The sequence below is a fragment of the Sturnus vulgaris genome, chromosome 6 (assembly GCF_052056855.1).
Source record: "Sturnus vulgaris isolate bStuVul1 chromosome 6, bStuVul1.hap1, whole genome shotgun sequence".
Lineage (NCBI taxonomy): Eukaryota > Metazoa > Chordata > Aves > Passeriformes > Sturnidae > Sturnus > Sturnus vulgaris.
In genome coordinates this window covers 21,657,480-21,684,503 of record NC_142248.1, presented here as the reverse complement: position 1 = coordinate 21,684,503, position 27,024 = coordinate 21,657,480, and the positions used below count along the sequence as shown (strand labels likewise).

General features: G+C 37.2%; 1 protein-coding gene across 2 annotated transcripts; it reads left to right on the top strand.

Annotated features, from left to right (window-relative positions):
- The first annotated feature begins 10,840 nt into the window (after window positions 1-10,840).
- On the top strand, window positions 10,841-18,681 carry DTD2 (D-aminoacyl-tRNA deacylase 2). Of its 2 annotated transcripts, none has more exons than XM_088167260.1 (3): window positions 10,841-10,973; window positions 16,315-16,384; window positions 18,403-18,681. In XM_088167260.1, the coding sequence occupies exons 1-3, from the start codon at window positions 10,866-10,868 to the stop codon at window positions 18,654-18,656; spliced, it is 432 nt and encodes a 143-aa protein (XP_088023386.1). In that variant the 5' UTR covers window positions 10,841-10,865; the 3' UTR covers window positions 18,657-18,681. The 2 variants fall into 2 exon arrangements, with proteins under 2 accessions (XP_088023386.1, XP_014746671.2); XM_014891185.2 differs by having other exon boundaries at window positions 18,331-18,681.
- The last annotated feature ends 8,343 nt before the right edge of the window (window positions 18,682-27,024 follow it).

Here is a 27,024-nt window from a genome sequence, read left to right as displayed (position 1 = left end):
CATCTTGGCCTATTGTTTGGCACTGATCATTGTTCTGGTGATAGTTTTGATTTTCCATCCAGTTTACCGTCACTCAGTAAAAGTTCATCAAAACCCATTTCTGTTGTTTATGTCACGTGAGATTTGCTTAAAGCTTTAAGACACACATCATCTCCTGCTTCTCTCCTACCTACAAGCCTTGTAACCACCTTCTAGGAGGAAATTAGATTGGTTTGATATGATTTGCTCTTAAAATTCCAGAAATAGTCCTTATTCACCTAAGTGGTAATATAGAAACAATTCAGATCTTAGCACTTTCAGGTCATTATTTTGCAAATATAAAATACAGTGTAGACAGTGTCTTTTGTTGGTATCTGTTGTAATATGTAATGGATCAGAGGCTTTTACATAAGTTTAAAGTGTTAGGATAAACATTTACTCTCTTTCACAGTGAGTAGAATTTTCACTATTTTAAATGTTGCTTTTAAAATTATAGTATTAAAAGCTCTAATCAAGCATTTTGCTAAACCTTACCATTTCCAAAGGCATGTTCCAGTGCTCAGCTACAACACATAAATTAGAATGCTGAAATTTTTTTTCTTCCTAGCCTTGAAGTGATTCTCATTCAACCTACATTTTTGATGTACCCACATGAGCACATTTTGCATATCTACAGACACCTATATTTTGCATGTCCACAGACACCTGAAGAGGACAAATAATTTCCCAATAATTTACCCTACTGTCAAACCTAACTGAAAAAGAATACTGAACACTAACAATCCACTTTGTTTGAAACTGTGATATAGATGTGCCTCCAGGGCTTTTTTACACTGCCTCTGGAAACCATGTTACCTTTTGCATTGCGGGATATTTTCATAATTGTTTTTCCTACTTTGAGCATTTGGAGGCAGTGTTAAAGAGCAAGATACTTTGCAGGTCACATCAGTGGAATCGGTACTGCTGGATCTCGGGTAGGCACACACTTGAGATATGTGTCACTTCAAGGTCTTTGCAGAGAAAAGAACGTGGCAAAAATGTAGGATACACTTCTTCATTTTGAGAATAGCTCCAACACTGACAATAATACTCAAATATTTTTGTGGGGTTTTGTAAAGCTGATCTGGCACAAACTAAAATTGAGCTAACTACCCTGTTAGTAGGTAGCTAACATGGCAGTAGGTTGTATTGATAGGAGTAAGAAATGTAGTATTTGGCCATTAGAGAGGGCCAAATACTGCATTTGCTCAGTCATACAGCAGGCATTTTCAAAATGCCTCGAGTTTAGTGGAATACACTGCTGTGAATTGTGTAGTATTTCTATCTCTACTAATTGTGAAGACAATTTTATGGACTGTACACTTCTCATAATTGCTCTTGGCTTCCTATTTAAATTTTAACGTTTGAAAATATTGTTCTATGTTGTTTGACTGGTATATTATTGTACAACATACAGTGGTAAAATATGAGTTTAGAAAAATGCAACCAAAAGGTAGTAAAATTTTTACTGCCAGACTTGAGTCTTGATGGAAACTACAGGTAATCTCAGCACCTTCCAGAAAATTCCACTTTGGGCTTTTCAAAAGTGTAACAAAATTAAAGACACAATATTTAATTTTAATGCAAAGTGATGTTTAAGTAAATGTAGGAAAATGTTTTACAGACTCTAAATTGCTATTCAGCCTGAACAATAACATGACAAAAATAGAACTGATTTTTGTGTAAAATTAGATTGTCTTGTGTTCAAATGTATTCTTTCTCCACCCAAAATCAATTAAGGGTATCCAAGTATAGCTAGGAAAGATTTCTTGCCAAAATAACCCACAATTTAAAAATGAAATAACATTTGAAAAATTACTTGGTAGATAATTAGGTTGGTTTGTGGGCAGTAGGATGTAAGTGGCTTAAAAAAAAAGTATCCATTCTCATTTCTGGGTGTCTGCATAATACCACATTAATAATATAGTAACTGCAAACTCTCTCATATAAGTTATTTATTTCAGTCACTATTTGAAAAACTAGAAATTATATTAAAGAATGGCAAAAGAAAGATTCTTCAGAACCAAGGGGTCATTTTAGCTTCATGACCAGGCCTGCAGCCTTTGGCCACAGAGATATACCACTGCATACTAGAATAAGTGTGTGTGTCATGGAAGTCTCAGATTTTGGGGATTTTTTCCCCCTTGGCTGGTTGGCCAGCCCTCGTACCTTTAAGATAAATAAGGCTAAAATGATGCTTTTTATCTTTTTTTGTCACATGGTGATAATTACTGGCTTCAGGGCTCTGCCATGGCTAATGAGCCTTGGGCTCTGAGTGTTACCTCTTGGCTCAGCCCTTGCACTGTGTCTCAGGATAGCTGCCACCTCCTCCCTTTGGCAGCTCTGAGACCATGCTCTTGCCAAAAGAGCATTCTCCTGTGGGGCTGACAAACTCTATCAGGCTGCAAAATAATCCAAGCCAAAATGCCTACCAGTGTGAGCTCTTTGTTTTATCTTTGCCGTGCTCCACAAGGAAGTTAAAGCAACTTCTATGTTGCTTTACTTAATGCTGAAACACTGATCTGGTCCTACACAGACCAGCATCAGCTTGACAGAGCTTGTGCACAGGGGCATGGTGGAGTACCTGGGGGTAACTGGCTCCAGATATATCAATAAGGCACATCTCAAAAATGTGTAAATAGGGAATTTCAGGCATTAGAGGAGAAAACAAGTGCAGGCGTGTATGAGGAGAGTTTGTCTGTGTCACGATATTACCTCTTTGTCATTCACATTTTCTTCTAAAGTCTTTTTCCTGCTAGGCTTAGACACCAAGGTCAAAGTCACTGACTGCATGGAGGCAATGCCATCTTGTTGCAAAGTAAATTTGGCTCAAGGGATTTTGACAGATTCTAATTTAAAGTATCCAATCAAAACAAGGCAGGTTTACATGAATTTTCATAGAGAATATTACCTAGTTTAAGAAGAAATTTCTGGTTATTATATATGGCAGTATTTGAAAATACAACACCTTCAACGAGCACAAAGAAAGCACACAAGAAACAGTAACAATTTTTTTTCCTTATCATGTTTATTAGTATTGCCAATAAATATAGGACCACATAAGTAGCTTCATCCAATGTGAAAGCTTTGCCAAATCTTAAACTGAAAAATAAATTGTTTGCTTTCATTCAGTTTCCCTAAGTGAGGAAGAAGGTCTTGAAGAATTGAGACCAATTCAATTTATATATTGCCTTCCTGGGGAATTTTAAAAAGTGTAGTCCTTCAGAGTCAAGAAGAGATGAAAACCTTATTTAAATTGTCACTAGACTCTTCTTAAGTTGGTCATCAAGTTCTTCAGGTTTATATTGTTTTCTATAGTAACAGTCACATCACAGTGAAGATGTAGCTTATATTACAGCAATTTTTCCAACCTTTAGGAAGTGGTGCAGAAAATTAAAGGATTTATTTTGTTGAATATGTCCTTCTGTAACAAAGCCAAATAATTTTTATTAGATACCTTACATATGGATATTCCTTGCATGAATAGAATTAACACAAATTAACAGTATTTCCATACTTGAAGATAAAAACAAAGGTTTTGAAACTATTCTTAATCTTTTCCATATATTTTACAAACACTGAAGGAAGACTGGCATTTTCTTTCTTTTCTTCTTTATTTTTTTTTCAGTAATGGAGATAAATTGCAATTATAAGAGTCTCAGAGGCAGAACAAGTCCTGTTGCTTTAGACAGTGTACAAATACAGAATAAAAAAGATGGTGACTTTCCTAAAAGCTTCAGTAAACCATTTGAGACTACGGACCTGAGTCACAATGGCATTCACAGTTTCAGTTTCCGAAATTATTTTAATTCTGCTCTTCATTCATTTTTCTCAGTAACAAGCTTGTTTTACAGGAAGCATTTTTGTTAACATCAGAACCCTGAGCCTAAACAGGTTTTATACAGCAAATCAATCTTATTTTATCAATGATGCTGATTGAAACATTACATCCATTTTTACTGGGTTTTCTGTGTAGTAATTCTTTTAAAAATCTGGTTAATGTTCTAAACCAGTTCAGTTTTGCTCCATGGCCATTCAATACTTATCACATAAATTCCTGCAGTAGCAGTGCAAGGTATTTCAGAAGGCACCAATAAACTTTGGGTGTGCATGAATCACTTACACAATTATGACAACCTTACACAATTACAGCAGCCTGCTCTAGAGGTTGGTGTGCAAGGACCAATCTCAGCTGAAAATAACTGTGATCCAAGAACACTTCTTGTGTTCAGTGCACCCTGTGTGAAGCACTGTCATGTAGAACTGTGGGGCATTCTATCACTGTGAAGCCTGAGCACTGATTCTTGGAGCACAACCCTCTGGTTAATCCTCAGCTGTGAATGTAAGTAACTCTTCAAGGTTTTACACTAAGCCAGAGGTTCTTAACTGGTTCTTAACTGCTGAACCAGGAACAGAATATTTTTTTTAGTGAGCAAGCCCTGGCCAAAACTATGTCAGGGAGTAAAGATGACTTGCAATGGCCAAGAGTATTTTCTGCTGTTGATTCTTAGTACAGATGTAGCCTTGAGGTTCACCTGAAACTGAGCTGAATCATTCTCCAAGCTCCAGAGTGCATTGTGCATTATTTAGATCTGTGCTTTCTGTAACAGGAGCTAAAATTTGTCATATTTGTGCTAGAATTTATTTGTGGGCACTAAAATAAAGGATTTTTTAATCTGGATGTAGTCCTCACTGGGACTGTTACTATGAAGATATGATTATTTTTTGTCCTATGGGCAACAGAGTATCCAAGGAAAGATTAAACATCTGTAATTGATATTAAAATATCCCAAGTTACAGAGTAATTTTTTTATTCTGTTAATCATAAAATTGTAAGCCTCCAGCAATTCCAAGAATTATATGTGAAATAAAAAGCTCCGTAAGAAAAAGTTATGCCAAATATTATTTTTCTATTCTAACATCAAATATTGAAGATAAAGTGTTTCACTTCCACTCTGTAGCAGCAATTTAGCATCTTTTGGAAAAGAAAGAAACTAACTCTGTGGCAGCTTAAAAAAAACATAAACCAATCAAAGAATATGTGAAAAATCCTCTCATTGCAATGCTTCTGAGCTATCTAATAATACACTAGTAGTATAAGCCTAAATTAATTCAGAAACATGCATTTTAAAAATTGGTGCTTTGACAAAGTGTGAAAATTAAAAATTAAAAGACAATTCGTGACACTGCTCTTTGAAACATATTAATCTACACTGGAAGTCATAGCAGGAAGCCACATCATTTCTCGATATGTTTATCTTATTTGACTCCATGAATATTCACTCGAATTTACAGTCTTTTATTATTTAGTTCACTGTATTAAACATTTGCATTTTCCTTCCAAGATCACCATATATATAACTATTATATTACTGAAACAAACCATCAAAACCCAAAGGCTGATAGTAAATGAAAATCTTACAGTTGCCATTTGTTCTAAGGGAAATGAGTTCCCAAAATATAATTTTAAGAAAAACCCATAGATCAGTATCACTGTATCAGTATATGATGCTGTACTATGGCAAAGTGATTTTTGAATAAAATTGGAATAAAATGCCAAAACCTATCAACCCCTGCTTGGCTCACTGTGCTCTGGAAATACACTGTGAAAGAGGTTGCTGTGTTCTGGAAACTACAGCTCCAACAACTCATAAATGGCAGACCAAGCATATAATTAGTGCCTCCTCAAACTCGCAAATTTTATCATGATGCATGGCAAATAGCACTTGGGCTGACTTCAGAGGTTTACAATTCAGAGAATTTCCTAATGACCTATCATTTGTGTGCATGCTTCCCTGACTAGCTAAGGATCAGTATGCCTGAGGGGAAAAAATGATAGGAGCTGTAACTCAAGGAGAAAGCTTTGGCCTGAAGCTGTGGTGAGTTTTACTTCAAAAGTCATCCATATAATGCAAAAAAATGACAGACAGCCTTATTAAGCCTGCATACTCAACAGTAACTGGAGGCAAGTAGTCCTCCAGGTACAGAGAGAATAATAAATTACTCTCATACTGTTTTGTGAAAGGAACAGAAAAAGCCACATCTCATTTCATGTCCATTTTTAATAACATGAGGCTTTATGTCAATACTCTGATGTTACACATGGCATCTATTGAAAACATGGAAGCTCAAGTTTAAGATCCTAGAAGATATTGATGCATCTTTGTCTATAGCAACATCCTCATAGTATTATCAAAATTTCTCATTGAAGATGAAAAAAATGGGATTAAGTAACACAACCACATTCTGTAGTACTAATTGCTATTGCAAAAGTGTTTATAAGGTGGAGAGCAGTGATGCAGCAATACTTGAGTAGAGCAGACTTTAATTCCTTTACATGGCAGGAGAAGAGGAGCATCCACCTTGGATGCAGCAGACCAACCTTGATGAGGTTGAAAGAGTGAGGTGTTGAAACTCAAGATAGGCTCTGCACAAGAAAGAGTATATGGGCATATGGGATTAGCTCAATTCCGTGAAAATAAAGAATAAACATATTGCTTCTAATCAGTCCACCGTGTTACAGTGGGACCCCATGGCACATACTGCAGGTAGGTCACTCCAATGCTCTGTTGATTCCACTGGAGCACGATACAGAAGTCCTTTTAACATTAATGCCTGTCAATCATACAGACAAAGATTCAATTCAGGAAACACCCAAGCTGGAAAAAATAGAATAGCTAAATGTCACAGGCCCAATGAGAAAGAAACTGACTAATAGTGTTCTTACTTCCTTTAGGCAATTGCAATAAGTAAGCAGATTGTGTGTCTTTTATCTGGCTACTTTTTTTCCCCTAACAGATGCAAATTTCTGCTTCTCACAATAAAAAACAGTAATTGTATCTGACACAGCTTTCACAATTAATCTGTTGTTTTTTTCAGAAGTTTAATTAACTTTTGATTGTGATAACACATTTCAGTGTCTGTTTTGTAATTGTATGAAGGACTAAACAAAACACTAATCTATTTTTAATCGTGTATTAAATTTTTGTTGCTTTCTTTAAACGCAGCTAGCAGATAAAATCAGCTGCGCAAATCACAGAACTGTACCTCCACAACAGGAATACCAGCCTTCACTGCAAACAATTCTGCCATTTGTGGGGACACTAAATTGGCTCTGCTGGAAGAGCTAAAGAGGTAACCAACTCTGATATTACAGAACTGGAGCTGAAGAAGCCATGACCTTCCTCAGAGGTATGGTGCAAAGCACAAAGATAACCACAGTACAATCTTCCTCTCAAAATCAACTTCTGGGGGAAGTTTGCAATGGTTCTTTCAAATGCTAAACAGACCTAGGGGCAGTTTGGAAGGCAAAGTGGATGACAGTCATCACTCAAGGTCTTCTCTGGAAGAGCTGTTTCTGGTAGCTCTGCACAGGCATTGTGCACTAATTGTGGTCTTTGACTGACAGGACTGCTCATTTCTGCTGTCTGACTTGTGCTAGAGAAATTCTTCATGCCCTCTTTGCTTTTCTGATTTAAATACCTCTGGAGGAAGGAGGATGATGGTTGGGAGGCAGACATACTCCTGACCTCTGGACAGTTGTTTGAGTAAGTCAGGACTAAATATAGTCATCATAACGTGTCTTAGACAATAAAATTATTCTAACACCACCAACTCTTCCTCTCTGAACCCACACCACTGTTGAGCAGTACCTTGTCTCTTCTAGCTAATCAGCATTTTCTGAGGCTGCAGTAGGCTTAAATGGGTCTTGAACTAGACCGAGAAATAGAGCGCAAAAAATAATCACCAAATAGAGGAGACAGAGCTTATTTGTGCTATTTTTGATAAGGCAAGTAGCTCAAAAAGAGACAAAATAAGTAAACTGTGAGAAAAAGGGAAGAAAAAGAGGTCATCCTCCAACAGAAAGTAAAGGACTTAACTCAGTTCAATGTATGATCATAACATCACTTCAGAAACAAATCACACTAACATTCTGAGCTGTCCTGTGGCAGTTTAACTATCTTGGACTAAAGATATGAAATATCATTTTTGATTTCTTTGATGATTGACCTATTGTTTCAACATGGCCAAATTAAAATTGTACTTTAATTCCAGCATTAAGTTCAGTTTACAAATTATTTTGTGGAAATATCTCTACCTTGTGATGGAAATTTGCAATTCATTGTTGCATGTTCCACTTTCCAGGCCATTCTCTGATAATGAGTCTTTTAACAGCAATCTTTAACAGCTGGCACAAGGACATCCATCAGTTCTGTCTCACCCTTCACATCATAGTGGGCCCCACTCATGATTCTGTACTAAATGATTCTAAGTGACTGAATTTTTTTCTGTTTTGCAAGGGAAGAGTTCCAAATTTGGCAATGGAGAAAATGAAATGTTGAAATCTAATTATTCTTTTGACACTCTGGAGCCTTTCAGCTATATCTGTCCCAAATGAGGTACCAAGATACAACTCTCTCCAGCAGCCTACTTTGTATCTTTGCTATGTAAGTGCTGCTGCAGCCTTGTATAGTTTCTCTTCAAAACAGATAGGGGCAACTCTGTCAATGTGATAGCTGCAGAAAAGACCACTGATAATGTTTTAGACACCATAAACAAAGGAAAAATATCCCAGACACATCTTGTCCCTTCAAAGGTCCTGCCCCTGTCAAATGGTATACAACACCAAACTTAAGAGTAACAACAAAAACCCTCAAAAAAGACAGCCCTAGGGAAGAATTCAACCACTTGAGATCATTTTGGTGCTGAAAGACAAGAAGAAAGCCAAGTCCCTGCACAGGCAGAGCTTCCTTCCAGCATCTACCCATCTCTTAACAAAAGGATTTGTTCCAAATATCTATAGACTCACAGAATCATGCACTGAGTTGGAAGGGACCCATCAGGATCTTCAAGTCCAACTCCTAGCCCTGCACAGGACACAAGAATCACACCCTGTGCTTGAGAGTGTTGTCCAAACACTTCCTGAACTCAGACACTTAACCATTTGCAATTTGTGAGACTGCCATCTGCCCCTCTGAAAAAGAAATGAACTGAAAATAACCAGAAATGTCTTCTGGATATCATTCTCAAAATATCTACTTTCAGATCCAATGACAACAAGCAGAGAAAATACAGGAAATATTCTGGGACAACTGTCAAATCCAAAACATTCAGAAAAATGTCTTTATGTACCTGATAAAATACTAATGTATTTTATTCATGGATATATTCTTTAGATGTCAGGAGGTGGGATTTTTTTATATAAAACCCACAGTCAAATCCAAATCAACACCTAAAATTTATCCAACAAATTTACTATTATAATTTGGCACAAAAAGAGAGGCCTTTAATCTAACAGTAGGCCAGTAAGATTCAAGAAATTCAAGGTGCAATAAAATTATTTGGCTTCCCAACAAATATACTAAATAATTCCACCAAGAATCCATAAATAAACAATGATGTCATACTGATTTTTTCTATGCAATGTTTCACAGGCATTTGTATTGAAACTTGCACACGAATAAATGTTCGCCATCATATCCCGGTGTAAATAATGGCACACCACCAAATAACAATCAATATCCTTATATATTAATATCCTTCTATAATCTGCTTATTATAATTTGCTCAGACTGTAGCAAAATCCATTTTCCTCAACAATCAATTTATATCGCAAATATATATGGAAAACCCTCTCATTTTAAATGGATTTCTACCTCATTAAACTCTTCTTAATGAGTCTGGGGACATAGCTTTCAAGTAAATTAACAGAAGGTGTTTTAAATAAAATTAGCTGAATTTAAATAAAAACATATTGGATTTTGCAATACCCTACAGCTAGCAAATATTAGCTACTCCATACCCTAACCACCTAGTGCAATTTCCCATTCTTCCAGGAAGGTTTGCTTTGGGAAGAGCAACCTCATTGAACACATACCAAGAATCTTCTTTTAAGATGACAGACAGAAGCCGAATATATCCCTATGTGTAACATTGATTATTCAGAAGTGTATATTGGCCCTTGCTGTTCAATAGGGATCTTTGGTAATCTTACTTTGTGATTGACTCCAGGTACTAAAATTCAGCTTCTTATTCACATTGCTATATATTAACTGTTTTATTTTTTAAAAATACAGTATTTTTTTAAACACACTTGTAAAAATCAAATCTTTGGTCATAAAATGAATTTGGAGAGAGATATTGAATTCCACATCATTCTATCTTGACTTGAATGAAGGCAGTATTGTTCAAAATTTGTCAGAGTTCATGTATGGAAGAAAGACACAACTCTTCTGGTTTTGGAGCCATTCAAAGAGTAACAAGGTATGTAGCCAAAAACCTGGAAAATAATAAAAGAACCACTGGCAATATTTTAACCTTTCACATTAGCAGTGGGAGCTCATTTCAAAATTATGCACTTCTTTTTCCCAGATGATTTGGATCACTAGCTACCCAGATCCCTTTTAACTGCGTTTTCTGTTCCGTCTGCTCCCATGCAGTATCATTGAAATACTCTATTTGATAGACTGGCATCAGCCACCTGAAGCATAAACACGTAATGAACAAATAACAAACAACATTCAGATCTTTTTTTCCATGCATAAACTATACAGCATGGCGCTCTTATCACAAGCTTGTAGTATCTCTCCACCAGACGACAAGACCTTTCATTTCTCATCAAAATAAGAAACCAAAGCCCACTTCCTGCTAGCTATTGGGGCATCGGGAAGTAGAGCTGTCGAAACCCTTTGTTTAATTCTGCTCCAAAGCTTGTATTCAGCCCCCTCCATGGAGAGGGCAGCTCAGCAGCCCCGTTTGACACCCGCACACGGTCCCGTCCCACGCTCCCCGTGACCCGCGGCCGGAAAGGCGGGACCGGGCCCCGCCCTCGGCGCTGCGGGCCCGCCATGGCGGCGGCGCGGCCGGTGCGGGCCCGGGCCCTGCTGCAGCAGAGCGTCTCCGCCCGCCTGCAGGTGCGGCCGCCCGAGCGCGGCTCCGAGGCCCAGTGGGTGGAGGTAATGTGAGCAGCGGGTCGCCCCCCACCCTCGGCATCGCCCCCCACTTCTCCCCGCGGAGCGGAGGCGATCGGGGCGGCCGGCGGGAAAGCGTTCCGTCCCCTGCGCGCGTGCGCCGGGGGGGCCTGGGTGGGTGTTCCGACATTTGAGGGAACACCCGCTGCTCATTTTCCGGGCTAGGCTGCACTTCAGGCAATTTTCCAGCCTTCTCTCACTTCCACTCCGGAGCACTCTCCTCGCCCCCTGGTTATCGGCAAAGGGACAAGCAGGAGGAGGCCGAGGTCGGCGCACAGCGTTCTCTCTCTGCTGCTCTTTCTCCCTGCGGCCCACGGAGTCCCCCGCAGGCAGAAGTCTCTTTAAGAGCGTGACTGCTCCACGACCAAACACTTCCCTTCTAACTGTTGTTCCTTCTCTCCTTAAACACACTTTCACAGAAACAGTACAGCCTTGGCTGGTGGGCTCAGCTGTCGGCTTTCTTTGTTGTGTGATAGTGTAAACTTGGAGAAGAAAGGCCAGGTAGGGCAATGGGACTATGGCAGCAGTGGTTCTGATGCTGTTTGGGGTTGGTTTTTTTTCTAGGATACTAACTGAAAATGGAATTTAGCATGTAGATCACCGCACAGGTTAAGGAAAACACTGTATTTTCCCATTTTTCCTCCCACAGTCTTCTGCTGAGGGAGATACATAGGTCTGCAGACTCTTTGGTGGATGTGCTGTGCATGCAGCCCAGGACTCTACCAGAGCATGGAGGCTGCCCTTTGGAATGCACTGCCCTGCTGTAGTTGACATTGCTTGTAAGTTACCTACACCAGAATAACTCATTTCTGCCATTGTCAACTACTTAGCCCATAGGGTTTTTGATTTTGTCTTTTGTCCTTTTTAAAGACTATTACAACAGAAGTGGCTTAATACAGTCCCTTGCATAAATTTTAAAAAGTTCTAGTATGGTTAAAAGGTTTATGCATTCATTCAACTCTCTTCACTGAAGAGAGTTCACTATTTGCCTTTCACATTAGCCTTAAAACATTTCTCTCCCTTTTTCAGAAGAGGCAGGTGGACCCAGCAGAACTAGTTTCTGCAGTATTGTCTGGGAAGCCATACTGGGAGGAAATAGGTGTCCTTTCACAGATACTGTGTACTGCATCTGTGTATATTGCATTATTAGCCTGTCAGTATAAGGTTAATTTCAAGAAAAATCGCTCAGCCCAGCATAAATTAACTATAGGAGAAATAATCTATTTCTAGCTTGCTAATCACTGAAGTAATTGTAGATCTAGTAAAGAAAAGCAGAAGTGTAATTTTGCTGTCTTTTAAACGATCTTAAAAGGTACATGTTGTGGTTGAGAGCTATTAATAACTTTGCTGCAAGGAGATTATGTAGTTTATCTCTCTGATTTGCAAAATCACTAGTAAAGTAATAGATAGTACTAAAGGAATTTGAAAGAGATCTGGATGGTCTCTAGCAGATATTTTTCAGACATGAATCTTACTAATGTATTTGTCGTGGGTACTTGGCAATCTTTCCCGGGTACCTGGGGCTTTTTAGGAGAAGTCTTTTTTAACAAGAGCTAGTCACCATGCAGAAAAGAAAGCCAATTGTAAGTTCATATTTTGTCTGATATGTCTACTTTAGAGATCATTGAAAGGAAATTTTGCTGCTGACATTTTCTGATAGCATAATTTTACTGTCTGTTTTTGCAAAACACACACAAAAAAAGCAAAAACACAAAAATAAAAAATACAGACTTCATCAACTATTATTTACATGAACCAGTGTGTTCCTGATGTTTTATGACCAATTAAATGTAGGACCTCACCTTGAGACATTTTTAGCATACTATAAATGGCATATTATGTAGGTGGCTTTGAATAGCTTCTGAACTGTAAGAGACCCCTGTAGGTACTTTAGGAACTTCAGAGCAGATTTCTTTATCTGCAAAAAGGTTAGGCGTGTACTTTATGCATGAATCTCTGCCTTCGTTGTGTTTTCATGATTAAGTTTTTTGGCCTGTTGAGTGTTACTCCACATAGGATATCTTGTTTATGGACAATCTTGGTTATATACTCTCCATAAAAGGTTTAGGTATACAGCAACATGGGAAGGAAAAAAGGAATTCTTCTTGTAAAGGTAGGGGTAAAATAAGGTAAGGTTTGGTGTATTTCGTAACTATGGGAGAAGAGAAACATAAAATGAATATTCAGCTAAAAAGTATAAGTGTCTACACTTTATGCAAGGAAAACTGTCTTTTCCTTATCTTATTTCCCTTGACTTATTTTCTGGTTACTATGGCAAAAAGCAGTGCTAAATACCAGGCACAGACTTGTTCTGTGACCTGTGGCAGATGATGTAATCTCTTTGCTGCACTGAGTATAAGAAATATGAGGAAATCTTCCCAGAGGGTAGTAAAATCTGGACTTGAAATGGAAATGTCACAGAATAATTTATGTAAGTTAGTTTCACAAACTGACTTTCTAAGAATTACAAAGCATCTCTCTTTTTATTATCAATTGCATTTTCCTGGAGGAAAAAAATAATAAAAGGTAGAGATAATATTTTGCAGAATATATTTCAGTTTTGATAATGAAATCCTGAAAGATACAGATGAATATATTCAGTAAGGAGGGTGAGGGAGGAGTCAGATATTTGTTTTTTCCTGCAAAAGAGCTAAAAAGCAGCATTTGAAGGCAGCGTTGCTAGGGCTGTCTGTATGGCATTGGGGCCCAGTACTTCAGCCCTTCATGATGCAAGTTGCCTGATCTGATGATTGCTTAAGACAGCTGCACAGTACCTTGCTTTGCAGGTTTATTTATGTAGGCATTTTACTGCTCACAGTAGATCCACATAGAACACAGCTTTCCTCTCCTGTCACTGTGTAGGTTCCTTGCAGTGGCTGTTTGCACACCAGCATGTTAAATTTATGATCTTATTTGTGTTATTTTGCTCGAATTTTTGTGCATTAAATATAGGTCTGAGGAGCAGTCAACTAGCCTTTGGCAGGTTACAGAGGACCTGAAGCAATGACAGTTGTTTTGCTTTGGTTCAGAAAGTTTCCACATTACATTGACAACGAACACATATCTTGGGACACTTGGAATACTGATCTGAGATCTGACTGACACATGTTATTGTTAGGTTTGGACTTGTAATTGCATTCAATTTTACATCTTCAATTAAGAAAATAAAGAACAAAGTAAGACTTAACAAGGGGTTGAAAACATGGCTGCACATGTTAAACCACAGTTTTCTGTCATAGTTGAAACCATAAGTTTCAGCTTACAGATAGTTGCAAAGCTTTCATCTATATCATGGTTGTAAAGTGTTCTAGAAGACCATAAACGTGCAGTATAAATAGAAGCATCCTCTATCAGCTTTAACTTGTCTCTGAGCTGTTTTCTTATTTAACCTCCTGTCCCTTTAATTTTCTTCAATATGTGTGTCTCATCTTGTGATAAATAGTTTATTCAAAAATAAACATCAAATAAGGGAGAAGCTGGAAAAAATGATTTATTTTACTTTATCTGTCTGGCCTTAGGACTTGCAGGGGTCACTTTACTTATTTTTTTTGTGCCTTTAAATGAACTGCTGTGAGACTGTACAAAAAAAAGACTCACAAGTCTCAGAATTAAAATTATTTTCTGTGATGTGTGCTGTATCACAGTCGCTTATTTCTAATGCTGGGGTTTGACATATACAATGTAAATGCATTTGGCCTATTTTAGAAAATAATTTTTTTTTAGCTATTCGTGCATTATTGTTACCTATTAATATCCTGACACCAGTCTGTTTCTGGAATGAATATTTAGCTAAACATGTAAGGATATCTAATATTTGGCAGTCTGCATTTCTCTCCCTTATTTGAACAGATGATTGGAAATGTCACTTGAGGTTCCAGCCATTGAATTTCTTACAGTGTTTATGAAATACGGCTGTCATTTGGGAATCTGTATGATATTCTTCAGCGGTCAAATTGAGTTTTAAAAGAAGCCATTTAAAGCTTCTGAAAGTTCTCAGCATGTGACATTTTGACTACAAAAGCATTCTCTTTTTTCAGAAGTTAGTCACTAGAAAAATAGTTGAGAAGGCATAGCTTTTCTCAATCATTGCCTTGAGCATTTTGTTTAATCTCTGCGATAACAAAGGGACAAAATACCATGTGTATAGCTAAGATTTCTTCACCATAAACCTTTATCATGTGGGGAAAATCAAATAGAGTAAATTTTTTTAAAAGTATTTTTTAGAAATGATTCACATTTTCTATCCTTTTGCTTTGATAGCACTGATATTAATAACTCCTTCATGTCCCAATCTATGTAACATCTCTTCAGTGCTATTTCACAAGTTGATGGTTATGTTTCTTCCAACAAAATTTAAAATATACTTATTATTGATAAAGCAGCAGGGAGATTTCTTTATATACTGTTTGTGGATCCTGTCTGCCTGTGGATACTTTGGGTTTTTTCCCAGATAAGTTAAGCCATGCAGGTATACTTGTGCGTGAGACATAGTTGCTGCTGGCTGCAGAGCCTATCAGTTTGGCTTAATAAAGCATGGATTGTTGCATGTGCATTCCTTATGGACTAACCAAGTGAGCAGAAAAGCTACACAGGAGTTTTCCTGTGCATTCTTCTCAGTAGAGGCTTAATTCCTCCCTCAAATAGATAGTTCTTACAAGTAGTCTCTCTGAATGCTGAAGATGTGGTGTATCCTGTATACCAATCAGCTGAAAGGTTCCATTTTGCCAGTTAAATTTTACCCAATCTGATAAATAGTACTTTGAACAACTTTATAATATTCTGAACAACTTCTGTTTTTGGTCATAATATTTAATTAGTAGGTTCTGTGTTTTTTCAGGTTTATGTTGTATTAGATTACTTTCAATATCAAAATAAAATTCAGTTCTTTGACAAGTCCTGTGGTGTTTTTCATGTTTCCTAATTGAAAATAATATGATAATTCGCACTGAAGATTAGTTTAGCTGCATGTTTGATAGAAAAAAGCTTAAAATATATCTTATGCTGGATTTAAGTACACTAATTCATCTTGTCACCTCGTCAATGTTAGTACTGTGCACTCTACATTCCAACTAAATTTGACTTCACATGGAGCTAATAAATTGTCTTAATTGTATGTAGAAGCATTGTGCAGATAATCAGTATATATCTTACCTTCCACAGTGTGGTGTGTAAACTCAATGTCTGAAGCTATACTAAATAACTAAAGCTACTTTTTGAACCTTTGTTATGTGGTTTTGTCATTTTTGATACCAGTTTTAATAAGCGTGCATTGTAGATAATGAAAAACATTGACATAGTTTTCTGTGTTTTCTGTAATCTTTTGTAGATCCAGAGAGGACTTGTTATCTACATATGCTTCTTCAAAGGTGCTGATGAGGATCTTGTCCCAAAAATTGGTATGATATAATCCATATACATTATTGTATTGTTTGAAAAGGAAGAAAAGCAGTTGAGGCAGAAAAAGTAGCAAGCATTTGGATAAGCCATGAGATGGCAATATTCTAAATCTATTATCTAGCTGAAAGAACTGTTTGGTCTGTCTTGTTTCTTGTCACAGTTGTCCATGCCTCTTTGTATGTCTGTTCATGACCAACCTAGAAAACAAATTCCCCTGATAGCATTCTAGTAATCAAAGAAAATGCTGCACCTCCTGTTTAACATATTACATGTGTGAGGCAATAGGTTCAGTCCAGGCCAGAAATTAATTTCAAATAATTAATGGCTTGATTTGGTAAGTTTTTTAACACTGATCTCACTTTATGTGCAGGATATTTGAAATTATAGCCAGTAGAGGGAGTTGTGTGGATAATGAAACAGTGTCTTTCCCATCTCACTTCAGTGGTGCTTACACTGTTAACGTGTGCTGTTTTCTGGTTCAGAAGCAATAACAGCAACGTCTGCAATTCTAGTCTTCTTCTCCACATGCACTTTAACTTTTACGTTGAAGCAGAGGAGATGCTGTGGATAAGGTCAAAGAGTAGTAATTTCTGTCTTTACTCAGTGCTGCTTTGGCTTGACTTTTTTTCTTCTGTTGTGGGATTTTTTTTTTTTTTTACTTTCATGGTATTTCTTCTCCCTCCTTTCCTCTGTCAGTAACACTGATTCCCCTGAGAAATTCTGTGATGCTGCATATTCCAGATAACAGTGCCCCTATTCTGTGGCTGGTAGATACTAGTGATTTGACTAAAGGTTGTGTAAGAATATTTCACCATTTCAGTCTGTGTCAGGCTACTGGCTGGGACCAGAAGTGCACAAGTAGAGGTGCTATTAAAAATGCTGAGAGCAACTCCTGGGGGGTTCTCTCTTGGTCTTGGAGGGCACAGTCCTTCTGTGATGCTAAATATTTAAATCTGTGATATAAAAATTTATTTTGTACTGGTGAGAGTTTCATGAGAATGTTGCTTGAGAATAATTACATTTTCATCTGTGGGGCAGCTAAAACAGGCCAGAAAAAGAAAGTTCTGTTTCCCATCAGGAGATCCATTTAGGACCATCCTCTTTGAGTGCCTATCTTAGAGAAAATTGTTTCCTAAATATATTTTGAATCTGTTTAAGTGTGTGGGTTTGGTTCCTGAATCATAACTCAGCTGTTTTTGCTTCTAACAACATTAAACATTTATGTTTGGGGTTTGGAGGCATGACTAGTATCCTCTCAGCTTTTACAGAGTTGGAGTTATGATTTGATTTGTTATAGAAACATCAGAAAAATCTAAAGTTAGTAAATGCATTGATTTTATTTGCAAGTTTATATGTTCTGGCTTGTAAGCCAAATTGCATCTGACCTTTCTGCCCACCTCCTGTCTCAAGTGACAAACTGGTAGCTGCATGTCTCCAAGTGGAGTGCTGAAGGACACTTGCTCTACTTGAGACTAGACTGTGGAGCTGTTCCTTCAGCTCAGATCAGTGCTGGCTCCTGCTGCAACCAGAATGAAAAGAGGGTCATGGCACAATGTTCTCCAAAGTGCACTGATGATGGTGTGTCCTTCAATGTGGAGTCCTGTGCAAATGCTGCCTATTTGAGTATCAAGCAATTAAGGAAGGCTCAGTAATTGCATCCTGGGTTCTTTTGGGGGTAGCCAACTAGAACCAACTTTAGGATTTTAGACAGCAAATCACTTCCCCCAAAAATAGAACTTTAAACATATAACATTAATATCCTTCACATTCCTTACAATACTCAGATATATTAGTTGGTTAAGTATTGATTGTCTATGTTTCAGTTCATTAATAAAGTTTCTTTTCCTCAATGGTTTGTCACACGTTAAAATATTTGTTGGATCTTGTTTATGATGTCCTGTTTAATTCACTTCAGTTATACTAACTCTTATTTTTTTTTTTGCAGTAGATACGCTGTTGAATGTTAAATTAAGTGAAAATGAAAACGGCGAGTTTGTCTCTGTTCTTGATTTGCCAGGTGATGTACTCATCATACCACAAGCTACCCTAGGTGGTAAACCAAAGGGAAGAAAGATGCAGTACCATGCAAACATTGAAAAAGAAAAAGGGTTGGAACTTTATTCTCAGTTTGTGACTTTGTGTGAAAAAGAGCTGGCTGCCAGTGCCAAATGCATGGAAGCCGGTGTTCTTGTCAAGCATGGCACATATGGAAACAGACAGGTGTTAAAACTGGATACAAATGGACCTTATACTCATCTGATCGAATTTTGAAAAAATAAATTGTATCCCAAATATAGTACTGGTGTCTTTTGTTTGTTTTGGTTTGGTTTGGTTTTTTTTTCTCCTAAGCATTAAAATGCATGATTGCCTTGTCAGATAGCTTAAAAAAGGCTTTCACTCATCTATCCTGGTTTTGCCAATCCCATTGAGTAGAAGGATTCCTGAGACTGCCTTGCTAGAATGAGTATGAGTTTTTTTGCTTATGTGCATCTGAAGTATGCTCAAAATATTTGTTAGTATTGATCCAAAAATGCAACCATTTTTTACTCAAAATAATGAAAAAAGTATTACATGTACAGCTTGAAGAAGTGGTTTATAGATAAAAAAATACCTTAGATATACTTACATCAACTTTTGCCTTTATGTTTTCTATTTATAAAATTACAATGCTTACTAACTAATATATTGAAAACAAATTCACTGAAATGTAGCCTCTTAGAGTAAATAAGAAAAAAACTAAATAAGAAAGTCCATCCCCCTCAACCTGAGTGTGTAAGGAGACTTAAGGTAGTACAGAACTGATCATGGGCTAGAATAAGGGAAGAATAAGTAAGGCATATCTAGAAACCAGCAGTATCACTGAATTGCTTGCTTGAAGTTTCATTCTGAAATCTCTGATGTGTTTTGATAGGCTGCCTGCAATAGCTAAGTCTATGTCCTTGTTACTGTGGTCTTGCTGTCTACTCAATTCTTTCATAACAGAGCCTCAGGAAAAGAACAGGAACATTCAAATGAAAACAAAAAATAAAGATGGTACAATGTACGCTGCCATCTCATTGTTCCCTCTGCCCCTATTGCTTCCTTCCAGCTTTTTGTCCATTGAAGCTGCTAGGCAGAGACTTGCTTTCCTTTTAGAGACTGTATTGGTTCATTTGGGGCCTTCCCAGCTGATCCTGTATGCGGTTCTGTTATAAACATTATTAACAGATGGTGTTAAGAAGATATCATGGGAAATTGTGTCTTGAAAGGCAGTAAGTACAGAACAGCTGTATTAAAATCTGGCGAATCCAAAACTGATTCAAATGTGTTCATCCTCTGACTCAAGTTTCTCTTTTTAATGCAGCATTATGGTTTAGAAGGGTTCAAAGTGAAATCAGGCATTTATATGGTTTGCAGCAATTATCCAGAATTGCCATTTAAGTAAGAATTTATTCTGGAAGATATGTAAAACCTTATGGTTAATGAGGATGGCAGCATGCACAATCCTAAATTGTAGCCCAGTAGTTACAAATACTCTATCCTTATCTTTATTTTGTACAAAACATTGAATGGATAATCTGTAGGCTCAAACTATGCCATGAGAATCATATTCTTTTAAATAAGATAAACAGATATGAAACTTATAATTTTGGTAAGAGTATTGAGATTTTTTTCAGGTTAGCCTAACATATGGTTAGTAATTATGAAGTAAGTAAGGATATTGAATTTCTGGCAACTGACACTCTCACAGTTGAAAACAACCATTTACACAAATAGCTTGGAAATATTAGCTATTAGGACCCAAATGACATATTTACTCATTAATAATTAACAATTATGACAGACACAATATGAGTCATGTTCAAAGTTCCTACTAGCAACATTTAAATAATATTGTCCTGATGCAAATGACTAATACAAATTCATTATGATGTGCGTGCTTGAAAAAACATTGTAATTCCTCTTTCTGTTGGAGGTTAAATCCTAGAAAGTGCTGAGTAATACCACTTTTCACAGACCTTACAGGAATTGTGGCTATTTAGTATATCTCAAGAATTGACCCTTTAAGGTAAAATACAAAGTCTGCAGCTTTTAATTTACTTCCTGTCTCCAGAAAGATCTTTGGCAGCCTGGCAATTCATTCTCTACATTTAAAGAACTAAGACTTCTGAGAGAGATAAGCTTAAAAATGTTTCGTGAAAAATAGACTTCAAACCAAACTCCATCTCATAGTGATCTGTCATATAAAGCACATAAAAACTAACGTACATTTCAGTGCTTGTTAGGGCCAGACAGAGCTCTGAAATTTTTCTAAAGAGGTGGAAATTTGTGTATTATCTGCCCATTTCTGATTTATTTGTGTATCCATCTTGGAATACTGATTTCTGCCATCTTCTACTCCAGAGACTGGCAGCTTATTGAATGTTGTGCCCTTTGTACCGCTTTATTTATATCTATTATTGATTCACAATCCATTTACTGAAGGAAGCCATTTCTGAATAACGTGCTGGACTATACTGATAAAAAAATTGATTAAAATTACTTTTTCCAAGCCAAATGCTTATTCCCTTCAACCATGAATATATGCTTTAAACAGATGATCGGACTCTGCTTTAAATAGTTTCTGTAATATGACTAGACAAAAACTCAGATAATTATCCTGTTCTATACTTAGAGAATATCTATTAGAAGATGCTTAATATTCCCTACTTCCTTGAAATAACCTATAAAGTGAAGGGTTGTCCTTATGCTATTATGTCTCCAATTCAGCTGCCAAGCAGGAATTTGCAATATCAGGTTCTTGTGACCTTGTTTGCAGCACACACACCCAGTGTGTTGAAGCTGAGCATGTGTGGACTATGAACTGGGCTCATAAACACTCACTGATGAGTTCAGGAGCAATAGCCTGTTTTCTAGTCAGCAGTATTCCTGCTTCCTTCCCATGCCCTTCCTTCCCATGCCCTCTGCTGCAATATTGAGTATGCAACATATGAATTTACAACATACAAATATTAATCCAGAAGTGGAAGTTAATAAACAGCCCGGTAATACTTGCAGCTGTATTGCTGCTGCTAGTGACAGTCCACAGGCCTTGTCCCAAGTGTTCCAAGAGCTCAGGATGGAGACTTATCACAGGAACATGCCCCAGGCTTCTCAGAGCTTTGGTTTTATTTGATTTGGCTCTAACAAATTTTTTCCAAGGACAGGAGACTATGGTTAATTTGTTTTATGTGTAACCACAGTTGTTATATAGATATTAATGATTAGTATTTATTCTGTGTAGAATTATATGTTTAAGACTCTAACACTGTGTTACAGGGTACAAAAATACAGGCCCATTAAAACAGCAGGAACTTTGAGAAGTGAAGACACCAAATGCAGTGTGAAGTAGAGGCACAGGATAATAAGAGATGGGACACAGGCTGGCACTGGAGACTCCAAGGCTATAAACAACTTGCCAATGGTCAGTTGAAGAAATACAAACCTGGAGCTGGGCAAAACTATTCTTAGTGATGAAAAAGAGAAGAAAGAATGAGTATATGAGATAAACAAAAAGAAAAATACTTAAGATGAACAAAAAATATATATATAGTTGCAGGCCAGTGAAGAAAAAGCAAGGAGTAAAACTTTATTATAAAATGTATAAAAAGAATCCCAAGTGAGAGATATTTCCAAAACAAAAGCAGGGAAAGAACAAATCATAAACATCAACATTATACTCCTTCAGGCACAGGACTCCAGATGCTGATGATCCACTGTGCTCCCTCTACCAGGTGGAAGGCACAAGAGGGTGAGAGGGCAAGCATGACACCAGGAAGAGGGGTCAGGATAGGTACTAAATAGTGAATGCTTAACAGTTTTTACTGTACTGTTATTATTGAGACCTTCTATACAATTTCTTTATTTCCTTTGTTTTTCTGCAATAATTAGATTTGGACTAATAATAATTATTTGATTAAATTGCTAAGGTTGCAATTAAAATAAATTTGGTGTGACTCTAAACATACGGTGGATTTCTTTTTGCCCATAACAAGATTTTGCACATAACAGTTTCTGCAGACAGTTGTTTCCCCACATTGAAATGGCAGCCACTTGATGGGCTGCTGGATATCAGCCAGCCTTTGTGGTGCTTTTCACCAGGTCTTTTAATGCATCTGTGATGTCTGATCTCACTTACCACAAAAGCTCCACAAAAATTCTTCACTGTGACTCAATGCAACAAATGCTCTTTAGCTCCTCTTTAAGAACAAAGTTCCACATCTACTTGGATTTAAAAGTATGATCTGCTGAACCTCAGTCTCACCTCTGGTATAAAAACAGCTTCTTTGGACAAGGAGGGATGAATCTTTTAAGCTTCTGTTATTTTTTGCTTTTAGTTTTTATTAATGTCTTCTATATGGACTCCTTCACACACATTGTTTCTCTTTGGAAACTGGAGTAGCAGTATGCCACAGAGGGTTAGAGTGGTGTCCACAAATGCACAGGCATTCATTACCTGAGGTCTGCCACCAAACTCTGTTGTGACTAACTTAATTTCTTAAATTTTTGAGTCTCAATTCTCATCTAATAAATGGCTATCTATTCTTGTTTTCAGTGTCTCGATCCTTAAGACCATACATTGAACAAAACAATGACCATCACTGTTTAATGTATTGCACAGCACAGCGGGACAAGCCTGGATTGTCTGGGAGATCCACCAGCTGCTTTATTCTAGACACCCAGAGTCACAATTGCTGGACAAGACAGAAAGCAGACCTTCCTCCTTAATATTTTTCTTGGGGAAACAGCACCCTAAATCTAAGACACTCTCAAGAATTTGATGGATTTGGTACTTCCTATTTATTCCTTCTTCATTTCTTGAAGCTTCTTGAAAGCAACTCACAACTTGGGTATCCCTTTGAGCTTCCCAAAAGATTCTGTTACCAGAAGTGCCACACAATTACAGCTGACAAGTAAATGGTGTATGTGGACAAGAGAAAGAAACAGCAGTTAGAATAGCCCAAATACTATGAATGTATTACACGTTTTCTATTTAAACCAATGCTATCTTCTAGTTCAATTACTGCCAGTGCATGGCTTTGGGCAAGGCAATTTTCTGCTCCACTTTTTCCATCTGTGATCTAAAAGAAAGAGTGAAAATGAGGGAAAAAGAGGTTTAAAACCACTGGGGTTTTCCCCTTTCTCTAAAAGCAAAAAATCACCTCTGATCCTCTTTTTCCATTAGAAGGCAGTACGCTTTCACATCTCTTCACCTTTGTTGGAGCTACAGAAAGTTGCCTTTCCCTTCCTCCTACTTCAGCCTCTGCCTCACAAATATAACTTAAGCTGATGTTCACAGAGCACTTCGAGTACCTCAGTGCATAATGTGGTATCAGTACAAATAACTCCTTATAGTATTTCTAAAGTAGGAGTGAGCCAGACAGCACGGGAAAGTAAATAAATGGCATTCCTCTCTTACTGTTCTAGTTCATATGTATCTCATCAATCTGAATTTAAAATTGTTTTCTATTCACCTTAATTATATTTACTGGTGTAAGTGCCAAAATAGATGCCCTATTACATCAGTATGTATTAAAAATGTGCAAGAAAGGAGTTTAATGCTATTTAGATGTGCTCCATTAGAAAAGAGACTGGCAATGAAAGTTTTGGATTAACATTGAATGTATTGAATGAATTGGGAGGCCTTAGTATTTAGCTGGCAATCCATCTCTCGATCTAACTTTCTTATTTCTCCCTTCCATTTTGGTAGCTGTATCTAACATTATCTAGGTCTGCATAATACTTTTATTTGCATTTTAGTATTTAAAATAACAGTAGGACTGTGTAATTGCTTGGCAGAAATTCAGGCCTTGAATTTTGAGACAGTATAAAAAGAAACTGTGTTTGGAATAAAAAGAAGCCTAGCAGTATTGTAGCATAAAACTATACATTATTTTTGATATTCAATGTGTAAAAAAAGCAAGATTGGTACCTAAAATATTGCAAAAGCCAGGTCAGGCCAATAGGTATTGGGTTCTACATGCCTTCAGAAAGTAAAACTAAATGGTTAATCTTATAATTAATTTAAAGACATCCCTTCTTAATGATTTTAAAATATAATGAAATTTGGGTTTGTTTGCTATGTAATTATTTGGTGATGTAACATTTGATTCAAATCAGGCCCCTAGTCCTGTGATTCTTAGTCATGCATGGACAGTCCCACTGAATTCAAAGGCACACATTCTTTTTTCTTCCTCTAGAGTCACTGAGGATTATAAAGCTGAAAGAATGAAAATATTTAGCTCAGAGGCATATGTGACTGTATAGATATTCTACTATGTCTGGAATTTGTATGGCAGAACTGACTCATGCTCTAAATCAGTCAACCCACTTTACCAAAATAGACTAATGAGAAGACTGATCAGTAGGTTTCAGCATTTCAATTATTTGCCAGTTGCTTATTTTATTAAGTTAACAAATTATAATTTGTTATTGAAGCACAGTCAGGACTAATGGAGAAAGGGAAAATTGAATTAATACATGGTGAATGCATCTAATTGTCCTATTTTTTCTGTTTTAGAACAAATTGCTATAAATCTGCACAATATATTTTTTAAAATTTCAAATTGAAAAGGGGAAAATAAAAATGGCATGCATAACTGCTAAAGTAGATGCTAGTCAGTGCATGGTTAACAGTCTGTTGACCAATTTAGGGAAAAATAAAGTAAAAATCCAAGTTAGCTATAAATCATGAAGACAGATTATTACCCTTATGTAAGCACTGCTGGCACAAAAAACCCCTAAAGCTGATATACCCAGAGATGGAAGGAGCATCCTACATCAATATGCCTTGTTATTCCAATTGATTCATATCAGTTTAACATTAACAAAGCATTACTTAGATCTGATATCATGTGTCCTGGGGGGCTGGGAAAGATAATTCTTGGGAAAAACTGAGCCTTTACTTCTTAATGAATGATGTTTTGTCTTGCCCTGTGTTCATGTAACACTCAGCATTATGAGAGACTAATTTTGAGTGGGTCTCTGCCTCCTACTGTAACAGACTGAATAATAGGTAATGATAATAACAGCAATAATCTTCCAAAAATTATTCTAGATTTGAGGTTGTTTATTTGTTTCTTTGAGTTAAACAGGATCAATCCTTCACACATATTTACAGGAGTTTCTGGTACCCCAGAACTGTCAGAGAGCCATTGTTTTCTGGAATTCCTTATGGAAAAAGTCATAAGTCTTTGAATACAAATTGTTCAGCTAACCTTTCTCACAAGTGAATTGCAAATCACTGTATTAGTAGCAGCAATTCAGCTCCGGATCAAAATGAGGTTAACTTAGCAAATAATTCTTTCCTGGGAATGTATGTGATGTTTGAAAACAGGTTAACACCTTTACATCAGTACAAGTTTGTGGAGTTGATTTCTGTGAAATGTAACATGTAAATAATTTCCTTCTTCAGGTGTGAGGCATATTCTTCATACCACATCCATTGCCAGAATTTTTTTTAAAAGGTCATTGCATCAGTGCTCATGTTTTTTATCACAGTCAGTTCAGTAAAAATGAAACCAGTGTCCATATATGGTAACGCAGACTGATGCTCGTGGCATCTACAGTACAATGCAATCAGGCAGCCCTGCATGTGCTCTTTGAAATATTTCTCAGCAGTATCATCTGCATAACTGAGTACAGATGTTCACAGAGGATCCCCTGCTTGTAAACTTTATATATTGAACCTATGTGAAGTCGAATGTACAAGCTTATGCAAGGTTTAGACACAATTTCTGCTCCTATGGTTTTGTGTCCCGGGCATTATTCCCTCTCTACAACTGCCTGGAGGGAGGTCGGAGCCAGGTGGGGGTCGGCCTCTTCTCCTAGGCCACCACTGATAGCACAAGAGGACACAGCCTCAAGCTATGCTAGGGGAGGTTCAGGGTGGACACCAAGAAGAATTTCTTTACGGAAAGAGTCATTAAACATTGGAATGGACTGTGCAGGGAGGAAGTGGGTCACCATCACTGGAGGTGTTCAAGAAATGTCTGGACATGATACTTAGTGCTATGGTTTAGTCAACATTGTGGTGATCAGTCAAAGGTTGGACTCAATCTCACAGGTCTTTTCCAATCTTAATGATTCCGAGATTCTGTTTGCAGAAGTTAAAAGAAGATAGTACCAGAAAACACAGGCTTGTGGAGAGAATTCTGGGTGCTGGATTCCAAACATGGCTGGGCATCAGCTGGAAAACTACAATAAGATTATAGTTTGTTTATTTTAAAACTAAAAAATGATTGAGAGACATATACTGTCCTCTTATTACAATAGAACTTAAACTGAACACAGAATACATTAAAGAAAATTCCTCCAATGGGTATTTTCTCATGACCAGTGAGTTTGCTAATGAAAATTTGGAAGGATGGAAGTAATTCCCAGTGACAAAGCAAGGTCCACCAGCTGGACCACCCACGCAGTAAGAGAAACGAGGTGAAATTCCTGGAGGAGTTTCAGTTTATCTTGTCTGTAAGATACAGAATTATTCCTTGGCTTGGGATTCTATATGGATTTGGGATCACAGTTTACACTGATGAAACCAAGGAGTAACAACTTTTGCAAACGTTGGCTTTCACGAACGCTTAATATAAAGGGCGTGTTCCTGTTACTGCGTTGTGCA